This window comes from Myotis lucifugus, unplaced genomic scaffold, assembly GCF_000147115.1.
Source record: "Myotis lucifugus unplaced genomic scaffold, Myoluc2.0 scaffold_600, whole genome shotgun sequence".
Taxonomy (NCBI): Eukaryota; Metazoa; Chordata; class Mammalia; order Chiroptera; family Vespertilionidae; genus Myotis; species Myotis lucifugus.
This window is the reverse complement of record NW_005871648.1, coordinates 156,871-173,431: the sequence shown is the minus strand read 5'-3', so window position 1 is coordinate 173,431 and position 16,561 is coordinate 156,871. Positions and strand designations below refer to the sequence as shown.

Below are 16,561 nucleotides of genomic sequence, written 5' to 3'. Positions count from 1 at the left end.
TCAACCACTGAGCCACACTGGCCAGGCGATAGTGTCTCATTCTTTTTTGCACTTGGCTAGCTTGAATTATTATCCAAATGTGCCATACACTGCAGTTATTGAAAATTTCTCTTAAATCAAAAGTTCCCTTCCCTCTCTTTTTTCACCCCCTTGTAATTTATTTGTAGAAAGAGCTGGGTTTGTCCTGTAGAGGCCCCCCATTCTGGATTTAGCTGATTAAAGCGGAGACCCTTTTCTGTCCTCCCTAATGACTTGTCCTTCTGCACACTCCTCGGACCCAGGTCAGGCCCCCCCCCAACTGTGAGCAGCAGCACAGTTGCCTCTTTGCTAAGAAGGACTTCTCCAGATGTGGGCACCGCTCAGCCCGTTGCTCCTCCCTCTGGCTGTCTGGGCTCCGCCATTAGACCTTCAGTGAGTCTGGCCGTAGGACTCCTCTTCCTTGGTTCCGCCCCTGCCCACCCAGAGCGGACAGACAGGGCTGAGGAAATGGAAGCTGGCAAGGCCCCTCAGTCAGCGTGCCCTTGGGGCTTCTGCAGGCAGCCGGGGCACGCTCCGGTCCCTGTAGGAAGTCACCGGACCCTCTGACAAGGTGTTGAGTAGGAACCACCTCTGCCAAGCCAGGGTGAGGACCTGGCGAGTGTGGCAGTGCAGTGAGATCTCAGACTTCAAGAAGGGCCTTAGGCCTCTGGAGAGGAAAGGCTGGCCCTGTGCTAAGCCAGAGGGAAGAAACCCTCACAGCCCTCGCACAGGACTAATCGGGAACACAGGGTCAGGGCTGTCTGTGATTAACAAGGTAAGGCTTGCTTGGGTCAGTATCAACACTTTAAAAAAACAGATGCTTTTTAAATTAATTTCAAAGAGAGGAAGAGGAGGGGGGAGGAGAGAGAGAGAGAGAGAGAGAGAGAGAGAGAGAGAGAGAGAGAGAGAGAGAGAAGCATCAGTGATGAGAGAGAAGCTGCCTCCTGCACACCCCCTACCCGGGATCGAGGCCGAAACCCTGACTGGGAATGGAACCGTAACCTCCTAGCCCATGGGTCGACGCTCAACCCCTGAGCCACACAGGCCGGGCGGAAAGCCAGGCAGCTGTGGCTGGAGAGCCAGGGCCGGCGGCACCTGCGTGAACCGTCTTCTCCGTGCTCTCTCCTAGACGTGCCCGGTGTGCCAGATGCTGCTGCCCAACCAGTGCAGTTTCTGTGCTCACCAGCGGATCCACACACACAAGTCCCCGTACTGCTGTCCGGAGTGTGGAGTCCTCTGTCGCTCCGCCTACTTCCAGACCCACGTGAAGGAGAACTGCCTGCACTATGCCCGCAAGGTGGGCTACAGGTGGGTGCTGCCTGGTTCGCTGTCCCGTCCGGGGGCTGTCCGGGGGCTGGTCCTTCTCCTGGCCCAGAACTTGCCGCTGAGCTTGGTCTTCGGAGCCCTGGGCTCCAGCCTAGTAAGACAAGCTGATGGGTCTGTTTTCTAGACACCGAGAGGCGCGAGGGGGAGAAGAATACGGAGTTCAAACAAAATTAAACATGAGCAAAAATCGCTTCGGAGGGGAAGGTATAACATTCGCTTTGTCAGCTTGGTTTTTTGAGAGATGCTAATTTAATTTGCTCACAGAGTTAGTGTGTTTGGCGTCTTAAATGGAAAGCACGATTTCAACGGTAAATTTACTAATTGCAGCACTTTGAAATGTTCCCAATTCTCGTTAACAAACGGAGCCGCCAGACTCCAAACTCCGAGGGCGCTAGTGTCTCCGTGTTGATTCGTTTTTGTCAGTTTGTGAGAAGCAAGCGACACCTGCGAATGGAAAAATGGTCGGCCTCAGAGTAAGAACAAGAAAAGCCTATTTGAGATGGAATCGCCTCCAATGTGCCAAACATACATAAGCAAGACGTCATTTTCAGGAAAAAGAATGGGTGTAGAAAGCTCACTGGTCTCTAACTTTCACATCGCCCCCATCAGGTCTCCTGGGCCGGTTTACTGCATTTGGGAGTTACTGCATTTCATGGTTTATTTTATTACTTTCACTTCTGAAACTTAATTTTGCCCAAATTTAGTAAGGTTTTCTTCTCTTTGGTATTTAAAAAAAATTATTGTTTTAGTCCATTTAACTTTAGTACTTATTATTGTCTTTAGCATTGTGCCAGACACTGAAGATATAAAAATGATTAAGACACATTCCCTGAGCTCAAGGGGGCTTCAGTCTGGTAGGTTATAAACATGTACACAGAAGTTGTAACTCGGAGTGGTAAGTCCCATATGGAGGGATGGCCCAGGGAAACTTCAGAGAGGGAGGATTAGGAGGTTTTCAGACAAAAGAAAGGGAGAGTATGTCTGGAGCAAGGGTATGGGTGGGATACTAGCACACACAACAGGGCTTATGGGAAGTTCAGCATTTCTGTAGAGGTGGGTCAGGGGGAATGGGGGGGAGAGGTGAGAAATGAGACCCGGAGTTGGTGGAGGCCAGGCCTTGCACAACCTTGTATTCCTTGGTAGACATTTGGTCTTTAGCCAGTGGACAGTGGGAAGCTATGGAAAGATGTGCAGTGGGGAGTGATTGGCTCGGTTGTTTCTGGGAAGCTGACACGTTATGTTAAGGAGGGTGGAGACTGGAGACTTTGAGAGGCAAGTGTGACGGTCCAGGTGAGATGCTGAGGGCTTCAGCTCAGGCATGGACTTGGGACGGGGGGAAGGTAGAGTTGAGAGAGATTCAGGAAGTGTAAACGTTAGGGTTCGATGATAGCTTGTAGGCGGGGGTGAGGACGGAGAGGGTTAGTGATGACTCCAGCTTTCTATCTTGCTATAAACACATCCACATGTAGACTAATTTCGTTGCATGTTATGGAGAACAGAGAATGAAGTGCATGAGAAACGAAACGGCCAGACAGGGTTGGGTGAAGCCCTTGCCGCTATGTTGCAGAAGAGCAGGGCTTGGCCGCCTCCCAGGCTACATTTTAAGCCAAACACCTGACATAAATACCTTGTAACATAAACACCTTGCTAACGGTGACTGAAGCGTGTGCTGCTTCCGAGATCCAATCCAATAGACATGCAATCAACACTTAGATTTTTAACTTTGAATCTATACAGGTGGATGAATAGAGTTTTTTGTTTTCTAATTATCTTATTTACTTTCTTATATAAGAGTAAAAGGAAACTGTTTCAAAAGCAGTTTAGTTTTTCAAGCCTTTCTGTAAGAAATGTCAGCTAAAATGTATTGTGACTCAGCTATACATTCTGGAAGGATTACTGAATATAACAGACATTAAAATCTCCAGTGATCTGTTATTGCATTCCAAAGACATACACACTAACACACTATTCATTACAGTTAAGACCTTCTATTATTAATATATTGTTTGGTAACAGCTTTATTCAGATATAACTTACATACCATACAATTCACCCACTTAAAGTGTACAATCTCATGGTTTTCAGTATATTCAGAGTTACATATTCACCTAAAAAATGTCTATATTTACCCACAAAATCTCTATATTGACTATTCTCCCACCCCCTCAGTCCATAAACAACTAATTTACTCTCTGTCTTGTAGATTTATCTTGGACATTTCATATAAATGGATCATAAAATATGTGCTCTGAGCATAATATTTTCAAGATTCATCCATGTTGTAACACATATACAGTATTTCATTCTATTTTATGGCTGATATCCTATTGGATGTATATGCTACATATTGTTTATCCATTTGTCAGTTGATAGGCACCTGTTGGCTATTATGAAAAATGCTGCTAATGAATATTTATGTACGAGTTCTTGTGTGGATATATGTTTTCAGTTTTTGTGGGTACATCCCTAGGAGTAGAATAGCTGGGTCATATGCTAACTCTAAGTTTAACTTAAAAAAAAATTTGATTCTAGAGAGGGAGAATAGGGGGTAGGGAGAGTAGGAGGGGGTAAAAGAGAGAGACAGAGAGAGAGACATTGATACATTCATCAGTTTCCTCCCATATGCCCCTACTGGGGATCGAACCCGAAACCTAGGTATGTGCCCTGACTGGAAATCGAGCCCAAGACCTGCTGGTGCAGGGGACGATGCTCCAGTCAACTGAGTCACCTGGCCAGGACTCAGTTTAACTTTTTGAGCAACCGCCAGACTGTTTCCCAGAGCGGCTGTACCATGTTCACATTCCCACCAACAGTGCGTGAGAGTTCTGCTTTCTCTGCATCCTCGCCAACATTTACTCCGACTTTTGATTCTAGCCGCCCTTGTGGGTGTAAGTGGTGTCTCATTATTGTTTTGATGTGGCTTTTCCTGATGGCTTGTGGTGTTGAGCATCTATTGGTATATCTTCTTTGGAGAAATGTCTATTCAGATCTTTTGCCCATTTTTAAATTGGGTTGTTTTATTATGGAGTCGTAAGGGTTCTTTGTATATTCCGGATACAAGTACCTTGTCAGATACATAATTTGCAAATATTTTCTCTTGTTCTGTAGGTATTAATATTTTAAAATAAATTCTCAAAAAGTACCTACGTTCCATTTCATTGAGCTTTAGTACAATTTTACAATATTATTTTTTATATTAGTTTTGCTTTTTCTTGAAGACAATGTAAAAAGCCTGTATACTTTATATTTTTTTATGTTTATGTATTCTCTGTGCAATGTATATAGACATTATATATATATATATATGTATATATTTAAAACTGTATAAATTATTCTGCTCTCTGTTGATAATTTGGAGAGTGGCCAATGATGTCATAAGGGAACAAATTTAGGCTGTCTTAAATAAGAAAATAATGTGTTATTTTCTTATTGTGATTGTTAGCAAAATCAAAATTATTATTGCTCTTTCTCTTTTCTAAAACTACATATCTCACAGCATATGATTCTATCCCTGTCTGTTTTATCTTTTTTTCGTAACAATTTGGTACAGACTTGTGTCATGGGGTTGGATTCTCTCTCTCCTCCACTGAGGCTGCTCAGCGTGCGTTTACCCCTTCACATTCTTACTTTCAGTGCGGTTTCTTTGAAGAGCGTGTCTACTGGGTAAATAGGATGTGTTTTCAGGCGAATTTTTGAAGTGGATACTTACATTGTTCCTGCAGGAGTTCGGTCCAACTACGCAAATAAGGCCACTTAGCAGCGTCTTTACATGTATCAGGTGTCCCTGGCCACTGTGGAGGAATCTGGAAATATGTGGATTTTTCCCCTCAGAATACCTGTGGTGTGGAAGTTACTCTGTGTGCTAGGGTTGGCCACTCTATTGTTTAACAGGAGAGAAAAATAAATATAACTAAGTGGTTTGTATAGAACAGTGATGGCGAACCTATGCCACGCGTGTCAGAGGTGACAGGCGAACTCATTTTTTTGGTTGATTTTTCTTTGTTAAATGGCATTTAAATATATAAAATAAATATCAAAAATATAAGTCTTTGTTTTACTATGGTTGCAAATATCAAAAAATTTCTGTATGTGACACGGCACCAGTGTTAAGTTAGGGTTTTTCAAAATGCTGACAGGCCGAGCTCAAAAGGTTCGCCATCACTGGGATAGAAACTCTGCGGCACGTGCAGGTGTAGTAGTAAGTGTTCATCGGCGTTCATTGCAGGCAGCTTTCTGGTTCTGCAGGCTGCTCCTCACTGCTCATACGTTTGCAAAGGTGACTCTGTAACCCCTGCCGTCTCCTCCAGTCTCACACACACACATACACACACACACACGGAAGGAAAACAAAAACGCTGGTCAGGATTCTGTGATGGTTTCTGTAGATCGTGAAGGAGTTTTTGTTTTTTTTTAAATATATATTTTATTGATTTATTACAGAGAGGAAGGGAGAGAGATAGAAAGTTAGAAACATTGATGAGAGAGAAACATCGATCAGCTGCCCCCTGCACACACCCTACTGGGGATGTGCCCGCAACCAAGGTACATGCCCTTGACCAGAATCAAACCTGGGACCTTTCAGTCTGAAGGCCGATGCTCTATCCACTGAGCCAAACCGGTTACGGCATGGAGTTCCTAAGTGAAGGCACGTCCTTTCCGCAGGGCAGCGGCAGCCCCTCTCCGAGAGCTCCCAGGGTCATGGCTACGGGGCAGGCATGTGGCAGGCAGTGTTGCAGCAAGAGGGAGGTCGGAGGTGTTTTCTCCTGGAGGGAGACCCGTGTGTGTCTACGGGCAGGAGGAAGGACTGGGCATGAGCGGGTGTGGCTCTGTGGGTTCAGGTTGGCAAGGAGGCAGGTCACATGCTCAAAGGCAACGTTTATAGCGAGATATCTGAAGTCAGAAGAAGAGTCCAACACGGCCTCCATTTCAGAAAAGCGGTTGCAGACAGTTCATACATAATAAAATATGATATATCTGCTAAACAAAACGCAGAAAATAGCAATTAGTAGGGAGAAAGAGAAATGAAAAGTCGCCCACCAAGGAGACATCACAGCACTGACGAGCTGCATGGTCCAGAATGGCACCAGCCACAGTGGCCGCTGAGCACTTGAAATGCGGCCAGTACGTCTGGCCGTTTCATTTTATCAGTTTAAATTTGAAGAGCAACATGGACGTTGCAGCAGAGGACACTTCCATCATCAGAGCAAGTGCCACTGGACAGGGATGCTCTAGAGCAGCGGGCGCCAACCTTTCGGGCCTCAGGGACCGCTGCTCTAGAGCATTCCTGGGCTGGGGCCATTGGTTTTAATGTGGTTGTTACGGGGAGCTTAGCATTTCTTAACTGTTTCTTATTCGGTGGCCATCCCTGCTTACCGAGTACCAGCCTGTGGGAGGTACAGCCTCTTGAAATTCCTCTTGCGGTTGTACCACATTAAATGAATATTGTTTGTGTCATTTTTTGGACCACTCCCTCCCTTCTCCACCCGCACCAACTTCTCTTAGCTGGGCCCAAGTTTTTCTGGCCAATGAGGGGAGGGGAGGGTTTCTCCCCACTTCTCTACCAGGTGTGGCCTTGGGCTTGGGGGGCCCTGGGCGACCACATTATGCCAGACAGCAGCAGGCAGGCCCTCAGAGGTACGAGTGAAGGATGGAAAGTGAAGCTTCGGAACCGTAGGATAGTTCTGGGTGCACCCCCTTCTCAGATGAGTGGTGGTGTGACCATGAGTCCCAACACGGCTCTGTTCTTGTCCCCTATCCCTCCTTTTCCAGGACCACCTCTGGATCTAACCTCCGCTCCCCCCCGCCCCCCCCTGTCATTCAGGTGCATCCACTGCGGGGTCGTCCACTTGTCCTTGGCCTTGCTGAAAAGCCACATCCAGGAGAAACACTGCCAGGTTTTCCACAAATGTGCTTTCTGCCCCATGGCCTTCAAGACTGCCAGCAGCACCGCGGACCACAGCGCCTCCCAGCACCCCACCCAGCCCCACAAACCCTCCCAGTGAGTGCAGCCTCGGGGCCAGCAGGCCTGGGGGCAGAGCCCAGGGGCCTGGGTGCTGTAGGGGAAGGTGTTGGGTCCGCCTGGGAGCCGGGGCTAGTGGCAGAGAGGTCTGGAGTCCACCGAAGACATCCCGAGGCCGGGGAGCAGCCACACTGGCTCAGGGTAGTGCTTTCCCGAGCCCGACCCTGGTTCAGAGAGAGCGGAGACGGGGTGGAGGGCCGCGTGGTTCTGCCAGCAGAGCCCTGGCCACCTCACGCCCTGGGGCTTGTCCCACAGGCTCATGTACAAGTGCTCCTGCGAGATGATCTTCAACAAGAAGAGGCACATGCAGCAGCATTTTTACCAGAATGCCAGCCAGGCACAGGTGGGCATCTTCAAGTGCCCCGAGTGCCCGCTCTTGTTCCCGCAGAAGCCGGAGCTGATGCAGCACGTCAAGGTGAGTGGCCTTGGGGAGGAGGCTGGGAGGAGGGCGCGTGCCTCAGGCCCGGGGGGTCTGACTCTGTGCCTCTTTCCCCTTAACCGCTCTCCCCATCCCCAGAGCACGCACGGTGTTCCCCGAAACGTGGAAGAGCTGTCAAGCCTCCAGTCTTCAGCAGACACGTCCTCCAGCCGCCCTGGTTCTCGAGTTTCCACGGAGCCCCCGGCCACGAGTGTGGCTGCTCGGGGCAGCTCCCTGCCGTCCGGCCGCTGGGGCAGGTCCGAGGCCCATCGCAGGGCTGAGGGCAAGCCCCGGCTGAGGAGCACGGGCTGGACCTGCCAGGAGTGCCAGGAGTGGGTTCCTGACCGGGAGAGCTATGTGTCCCACATGAAAAAGAGCCACGGTCGGGTAAGTGCAGTCTCCGGTCACAGGGCCGCGCCAGGTTCTCTGGACTTCTCTCCTGTGGGGTCAGCGGCCCCTTAGGATTCCTGGTCCTTTGAGGTCTGTGGGCATCCTTTCTGCCCGTGTCATCTGAGAAGGGGGCACACCCAGAACTCTCCTGCAGTCCTGATGCTCCGCTTTCTGTGGCCTGCAGACACTGAAGCGGTACCCGTGTCGGCAGTGTGAGCAGTCCTTCCACACCCCCAGCAGCCTGCGCAAACACATCCGCAACAACCACGACACCGTCAAGAAAGTCTACACGTGTGGGTGAGTCTCCGCAGGGGGACGCCGGGAGGTCTGAGACCCAAAAAGACTGTCCATGGCGTTTCTCTACTCTGAGATCAGCGATCAAAGGCAAGAGATCAGCACGTCTTTAAATGGAAACGTGCTGTGACTAGTTCAGAAATCAGGGCAGGTCAGAACCAGCTCCTAGAACCTGGGGGCTTCTGAGGCCCTCCCCATCCCGCTCCCCTAACCCCGGCTGCACTGCCGGTCAGTGGTGAAGGGCCCTGGGGTTTACGAGGAGCGGTGGTGCGACCGTGAGCCCGGCAGCACCACCTGCCTGTGCTCCAGCACGTACACCGGCCTCATGCTGACCACCAGGCCCGCACCCGGACCTCTGGGCAGTGATACCAGGCAGTGGAGGGTAAGCTCACGGCCGAGGGCCAGTGCACACATTCCGACCTGCTGTTGTCTGTCACCTTGGCTGAGGAGTGCCCAGCACTCCCCCGCCAGCCTGAGGACCACCCAGCCCACTCTCTGTCTGCTCCAGACTCAGCCCTGGAGCCAGAAGCAGCGTCAACCTCTGCCTGCCTGCCTGGCTCCACTGGGCGCTGCGGCCTGTCCTCTCACACCATTTCGTTGGCCGTCCTTTCGCAGGTATTGCACGGAGGACAGCCCCAGCTTCCCGCGGCCCTCCCTCCTGGAGAGCCACATCAGCCTTATGCACGGCATCAGAAACCCTGATTTGAGCCAGACGTCCAAAGTCAGACCTCCGGGTGGACATTCCCCTCAGGTGCGTGTGGGGCCCTTGCCCACCAGAGCAGCTTGCTCAGTGAGGGCTGGCGCTGGAGGGGCAGTGGGAAGGCCACAGGGCGCCCATTGGTCCTTGTGGCCAGATCACAACAGCCCTGACAACTTCCCTCAAGGTGGGTCACTCTCGAGCCTGTGTGACCCACACCTGGGCCTGCACACGAGTAAAGGACAGGGACAGGGACCCGCGAGGCAGCCCATTGGCCTCTTTTTTTTTTTTTTTTTTAAATATATTTTATTGATTTTTTTACAGAGAGGAAGGGAGAGGGATAGAGAGATAGAAACATCGATGAGAGAGAAACATCGATCAGCTGCCTCCTACACACCTCCCACTGGGGATGTGCCCGCAACCCAGGTACATGCCCTTGACCGGAATCGAACCTGGGACCCTTCAGTCCGCAGGCCGACGCTCTATCCACTGAGCCAAACCGGTTAGGGCCCATTGGGCTCTTGGTCCTGCCGTTTCCCTGTCGCCGGGAGCCCTTCCTTCAGGGTGGGCTGCGCTCAGTGACGGGGGAGCTTTCACACACACCAGCCTGCTTCTGCCTCACTCAGTTCTAGGAGTGGGCGGGGGGCTGATTGTCGGGTGACGATGGCCAAGCTTGGCTGACCCCCACCCCCACTCCCACACCGGTTGTGGGAAGAGCCATACTCCAACACCTGCTCTCCTGTATCCTTGTTCTATGTTTTTTTGTTTGTGTAGTTATTTATTTTTAAATATATTTTTTATTGATTTCAGAGAGGAAGGGAGAAGGAGAGAGAGATAGAAACATCAATGATGAGAGAGAATCATTGATTGGCTGCCCCCTGCACGCCCCCTATTGGGGAAAGAGCCCACCACCCAAGCATGTACCCTTGACCGGAATCAAACCTGGGACCCTTCAACCCACAGGCTGACGTCCACTGAGCCAAATTAGTTAGGGCTGGGTCCTTATCCTGTGACCTCATCCCTGTTCCAGGCCCGTTTCTGGTGAACTTCGGGGGCAGTCTGGCCTCCCTCTTCACTGTAGCCTCCTCCCACGCTGCGCCTCAGAGGGGCCCGGCACACCTGGGGAGCCGAGAGCTCCCGGAGGCCCAGGACCGCCCATCTGGGCTGTTCAGAGAAGGGCTCTCGCTGATCGGCAAAGGCCCTTGCCCACATAGCAGGTGGGGTGTCAGTTGGCATTTTGGCAACATCTGCCTGCGATTAAAATGCACCCCCTCCCCTGCCCTCCAAAAGCACACACCCTTCGATGCAGCAAGTTGGCTTCTTGGATTTATCTGTCCGGTGTCTTTGGCCTTGGGCACCAAGAAGTGTGTTCAAGGATGTTCACTGCAGCACCGTCTGCGTGACAGATGGAACGCGACTAAATGCCCGCCAGTGGGGACTGTCCATCCCCACAGGGGGCCCGCATGCTGCTGTCAGGAGAGCGTGGCCTCTGTCTCAGCCTCATGGAGACCAGCGCCAGTCATGTTGTGCCGTGAAAAGAACAGGGCGGAGGAGCGTGTGCATGCAGCGCTATCACCGTGTGAAAGAGCAGCTTTGTTTTGTATACGTGTAGAATATCTCCTGGAGCAGCCCCAGAGCCGGGCGATACCGCGATCTCTGGAGAGCAGGCCTGGGGCGTGGTCCGGAGGGATGTAATCTCCTTGCCCTTCCTGTATCTCTGGAATGTTGTGCCACAGCAGACGTCACATTTTAAAAAGCAAATAAAAAACCCCCAGACAGACCCAAGTCAAACAAGTGTTCAGGGCCGGGGTGACCCTGGCCTGGGTGGAGATTCTGGGAGGCCTTGGGCTGCACTGGTGGGGCCTCCTGTGCCGGGCTCAGCTCAGCCTGGACTTGGCTGACGCTGTGTCCCTTTCAGGTGAACCATCTGAAGAGACGGGTCAGCGGGGCGGAGGATGCTCCCGGCACCAACAACGGCGAGGCCGCCTCCTCTGTCAAGAGGCCCAAGTCCCTTTTCCAGTGCGCGAAATGCAGCTTTGCCACAGACTCGGGGATCGAGTTTCAGAGCCACATACCTCAGCACCAGGTGGACAGCTCCACGGCCCAGTGCCCCTTCTGTGGCTTGTGCTACACCTCCACCGGCTCCCTCAGCCGCCACCTCTTCATCGTCCACAAGGTGAGAGACCAGGAGGACGAGGAGGAGGCGGCCGAGGCGGCAGAGGAGGCAGCGGAGCCAGAAGAAGGCTCTGGGGAGGAGGTATCCATGGAGACCAGGGAAAACGGACTGGAAGAATGTCCTGGCGAGCCTTTGTCAGCTGACCCAGAGGCCAGGAGGTCCCCGGGCCCGGCCCCTGAGGAGGACATTGTCCGAGACGCTCAGAGTCAACCACTGGCCTCTCAGGACCAGGACAGCCACGCACCGTCCCCTCAGGTGTGACCGGAGGTCGGGTGGTGCTGCGGGTGCTGCACCTGCCGTGTGGACAGTGGAAAACAGAAGGCTCTGCCTGGTGTGCGTGGCAGGCTGTGCCCTGGAGCAGTGTCTGCCCTGAGCTGCGGGGAGCCGGGTGTGCCCCGGCCCCAGGAGATGTGGGGTCGCCCGGGACCCTCACAGATCTGGATTCTGTTATTTATGGCTTTGTGCTGCTTCTCAGTACCCCAACTCTTGTCTGTATCCTTCCAGCCCCAGTGCTGTCCACTCCGCTTGAAACCCCTCAGCGGCTGTGCTCTTCCGGGAGGCTCCCCACCTGCTGCCTTCGGCCAGGGGACTCCTCCGAGCTCTCTGGGCGGACAGAGCCTGAGAAGGGGGCTTGAGGGGGGCTGGCGCAGTTCCTGCTGGAGAGCTCTGCCCAGCCCGGCCTGACGAGGGCCTCGGCCACCTTGCCCGTCCTTCCTGCCTTCTCTGTTCTTTCCCCCAGAGTAGTCCCGGAGAATTGGCCGTCCCTCCGGCTCTCTGCGTGAGCGGGAGGAACTTCTGCAGCACCCCTGGTTGGGGCCCGGGGAGCAGCAGTGCGGCCCAGGCAGGCAGGCAGGCAGGCAGGCGCCGAGGGCAGACCCTTCAGAAGGAGTGTGCGCCTCGTCCGCGGCCGCCCTGCCTCTCCTGATCAGGGGGCTTGGGGCCCACAGACGTTGGGATATTTGTATTCTTGCTCCTGTGCCATTAGAGAGGCTGCTGCCCCAGGCAGGCCAGCCCCTCCTCCTCCTGGCTACACTCATGTTGCTCAGACTATATTTCAAATAAAAATATTCTTCTTACCATGCAGGTGGGCTCTTATATTCCTCTTCAGGTGAGTCTGGCCCCACCCTGCTCCCCCCCGAGGGTCTTCCCAGACGCCCCCCATGTCCCATTGCTGCAGGAGAGCCGTGCCCCTCCTGTCCACGGCGTCCTCTAGACTCTGGAGCTGTGGTTAGGACACTGGGAGCCTGGGACTTCCTGACCCTCTAGAGCAGCGGTTCTCAACCTGTGGGTCGCGACCCCTTTGGCGGTCGAACGACCCTTTCACAGGGGTCGCCTAAGACCATCCTGCATCTCAGATATTTACGTGACGATTCATCACAGTAGCAACATGACAGTTATGAAGTAGCCACGAAAATAATGTTATGGTTGGGTCACAACATGAGGAACTGTACTTAAAGGGCCAGATGGTTGAGAACCACTGGTCTAGAGACCTTCTGCAGGGGTGAGGGAGGGTCTTAATGTCGGTCTCCCCTGGGCTAGTGGCATTGGCTCTAGGGCCAATTGAAATTTTCTGGGCACCTCCATCTCTCCTCCAAATGGATTTTCAACCCAAGAGAACCCTTTGCTGGAGGGAGGAATTCTGTCATGTCCTTGCAGCGTCCAAGGGGCCTGGGATTGCCACAGCCACAGGGAACTTGGCTATGACAGACTTGGAATTCGGTATTCGAGGCTGGGCTGCCTTTTCACTCACTGATGGCAGAGTTAGGTCCCGACCCAGCACAAGGAACAGGCGGTGTGGGGGGTGTCCTCTGACCTCTGACCCTCTGACCCTCTGACCCTCTGACGCCCGACAGGATCTAGCCCAGCAAAGGGAAGTGAGTGCTGGCTGAGTTCTTAGGATCTTTCAAGGGAGGTATTGAATATCAAGTATACATTACTAAGTTAGATAAACATGCTCGACCTTTTCACAGTTGAAAACAGAAATCATTTTCTTCCGCTGTGAAATGCCACATCTTCAGTGGAAATGCTGATGGCGCTGGGAAAGGTTGGTGCTGGCCTCAGTTTCAGAGAGACCGCAGTTTAGTGATCGCTATAAGCAGCTCTCGACGAAGCCCCTCGCTGCACCGGCCCCCACCCCTTCAAAACAGAGGGAGTCGTTCCCATCCAACTCGCTTCTCCGGCTTCTGTGAGATGATGAGTGTGAAGGCATTTTTGTGAAACACTATATAAAAGTGAGGGATTCCTTTAAAAAATATATTTGTATTGATTTCCAAGAGGGATAGAAATAGAAACATCAATGATGAGCATCATTGATTGCTTCCTGCACGCCCTACACCGGGGACCGAGCCCACAATCCGGGCATGTGCCCTGACCGGGATTCGAACCATGATTCATAGGTCGACGCTCAACCACTGAGCCACACCAGCCGGGCAAAAGTGAGGGATTCTTACTGTGACTTCAGAGCACCTCGCCTGCCATTCACACTTGGATGCCAATGGCCAGTTATGACCAATCTGGGACACCTCTCCCTTATTTAGTAATCCTGATGACAAGAGCACTCACTTTCAGCCCTGCTCCCATGCCCAGCATGTTGCTAAATACTTTCTAGTGAGCCTCCTAGCCCTCACGATGATGGATCTCGCAGTTATGCTTCATTTCACAGAGGAGAAACCGGGCGCAGAGAGGTTCAACAAGTTGCCGGGCCACCTGTACGCGAGGCTGCTGAGTCAGGCTTGTCTGGTTTCTTGAGTCCCTGGTGTCAGCCACTGTGCTGTCTTCGTGACCTGCTGCTTTGGCCGTAGGCCAGCTTGTCGGGTTTGCAGACATCCACATTCCTCCCTCCCCTGCGGGTGGAGTGCCAGGTTCTCTTTGGAGTCCGTCTGCGCCTCGTCACCCCAAGGAGGGCCCTGCACATCACATTTGCTTGTGACAAGAGGACGGGCAGTGTCACTATAACCTTGGATTCCCATCGGGATGAGGGGAGGGGGGCGTCCGTCCCAGAGGCGGCTGCCTAGCCCTGGCAGGGAGCCTGGTTCCCTCAGGGTCCAATACCTTTTGATCTTTTCTTCTTCAAGGTGTTTTTAATGGCCGTGCTATCATTTTTATCAGAAAAGGCTTGCCCTAAGCAGCACTTATCTGCACATTAGCTGGAGTGCTCTCCTGATGAAGTTAAACAGATAAAATCCCCGCCCTCATAGAAACGACAATTTAACACATGCCGAGGCTTGACAAATGACTAGTATTTATTTTCCAACTGCTTTATCTCTGTAAAACGATACGCGGAGTGACTATAAAGCTCGTTGAGTGTGTAGAGAGAACTGTTCCCTTAACTTATGTAAACAGTCTGGGTTTTGAAAACTTAACACGTGTGGCTCAGCAAGTCCAACACACTTGGCCTTCCCGAAGCCTGGGGACCCTCCCCCACCCCCGCCTGCCCTCTCACCGCTGCGTATTCCGCACTGAGCACACCTTATTTTACTCGTTTTAAAGAATGTTTGTGTGTTTTGAAAAATTAATACATATACATGGTAAGACATTCAAACAATACAAAAGAGTATACAATGGGAAAAAAGTAAGCTTCTTAATGGAGGCCAGCTTCCAGTTCCCTATTCCCTCTCCGGAGTTAATTGCTGTTACCTATATCTTGTGTATCCTTTCTGAGCAATTCTATGAATTTGCAACTTTATAAATATGTATATTTATATATCTATTTTTAATACAGATGATAGCGTTCGACACGAAGTGTTCTGAAGCTTGCTTTTTTCAGTTATATAATGGAGATTGTTCCACATTCATCCTGTGGGTCAGTCTAATATTTTAAAAGTCCCTAGCACAGTTCCTTGCATTCAGTAGTGGTTCAAAGAGTGTTTGAGTAAGTGAATGAATGAATGAACGAATGAAAAAATCAGATTTTCTCAGGGTCTGATCTGAGCAAGACAGGATCTTCTAGATTCTAGAACATGCCCTCTCCAGCCTCCCCCCCTCCCGAGCCCCCCCGCCCCTGTCTTCTCTAAGTGAATCAGGTCATGTTGACCTTTTCTATCATCTGACAGCAGCCTTAGGAACTGGGGGGCACAGGCCCCAGGTCCCAAGTATGGGATTTCTTTGAGGTCCTTATTTAAAATTGCTTTTTTCCTTTGGGAAATGATATAGAATTACTAGAAGAAGTAAAAAACAACCATGCACATTTATAATCCCATCTCACCTTTGCAGTTGTTTTTATTTTGTATATCACCTTTCAATCCTTGTTCAGTTAATAGCTAAATTTAAGGTATAATTATGCTAATGTCAGTGGTTAACAGAACATTTCTACATGACAAACATTCTTCTTACATTCATCCTCTTATTCAGCCTCATGAGAATCCTCTGAGACAAATGCTGCTCTTATTCTTCTGGGGGTTCAGAGTGGTTGAGTGATTTCCCTAAAGCCACAGAGCGAGGAAAGGGGCAGAGCTGGGATTCACTCAGCTGTGAATGAATTCCATTTACTGCACTGCCCTGGATTTGGTACCCTGCTTTTTTACACTTAACATTACGTCTGGACATTTCCATGTTTCTCCATAGTCTTTTATTTTTTTAAAAGTATATTTTATTGATTTTTAAAAAAAATATATTTTATTGATTTTTTACAGAGAGGAAGGAAGAGGGATAGAGTTAGAAACATCGATAAAAGAGAAACATCGATCAGCTGCCTCCTGCACGCCCCCTACTGGGGATGTGCCCACAACCAAGGTATATGCCCTTGACCGGAATCAAACCTGGGACCCTTCAGTACGCAGGCCAATGCTCTATCCACTGAGCCAAACCAGTTAGGGCTCTCCATAGTCTTTTAATCACCATATTCAATAGTTGTAATAATTTTCAGATCAACATTATTTACCCACTTCCAGTCCCACTTCATCATGGCAGGAAATGGAGCTGAGTATATAACTTTCTGCAGAAGTATTTCCTCGGTATTTATCCCTATTTCTCTTTTTTAAAATTAACTTTTAAAGTACATTTTTATTGATTTCAGAGAGGAAGGGAGAGGGAGAGAGAAACATCAATGATGAGAATCATTGATTGGCTGCCTCCTGCATGCCTCCCACTGGGGATCAAACCCACAACCCAGGCATGTTCCCTTGACCGGACTCGAACTCAGGGACCCTTCAGTCTGCAGGCTAACGCTCTATCCACTGAGCCAAACCACCTAGGGCATTATTTTTATTATCCTTTTTTTTTGGG

The 16,561-nt window shown here is 50.9% G+C and overlaps 2 protein-coding genes across 2 annotated transcripts in view; both read left to right on the top strand.

The window, feature by feature from the left end:
• Window positions 1-12,419, top strand: part of ZNF592 (zinc finger protein 592) — a 36,176-nt gene extending 23,757 nt beyond the window's left edge. Inside the window, 7 exon segments of the mRNA XM_023745888.1 lie at window positions 1,148-1,326; window positions 7,166-7,342; window positions 7,619-7,778; window positions 7,881-8,168; window positions 8,356-8,468; window positions 9,081-9,216; window positions 11,081-12,419. Of these exon segments, the coding sequence (XP_023601656.1) occupies window positions 1,148-1,326; window positions 7,166-7,342; window positions 7,619-7,778; window positions 7,881-8,168; window positions 8,356-8,468; window positions 9,081-9,216; window positions 11,081-11,599 (1,572 nt within the window). The 3' untranslated portion in view covers window positions 11,600-12,419.
• Window positions 12,420-13,966: 1,547 nt separating this feature from the next.
• Window positions 13,967-16,561, top strand: part of ALPK3 (alpha kinase 3) — a 61,260-nt gene continuing 58,665 nt past the window's right edge. The window contains exon 1 of the mRNA XM_023745889.1: window positions 13,967-14,046. Within this exon, the coding sequence (XP_023601657.1) occupies window positions 13,967-14,046 (80 nt within the window). The remainder of the gene's footprint in view (window positions 14,047-16,561) is intronic.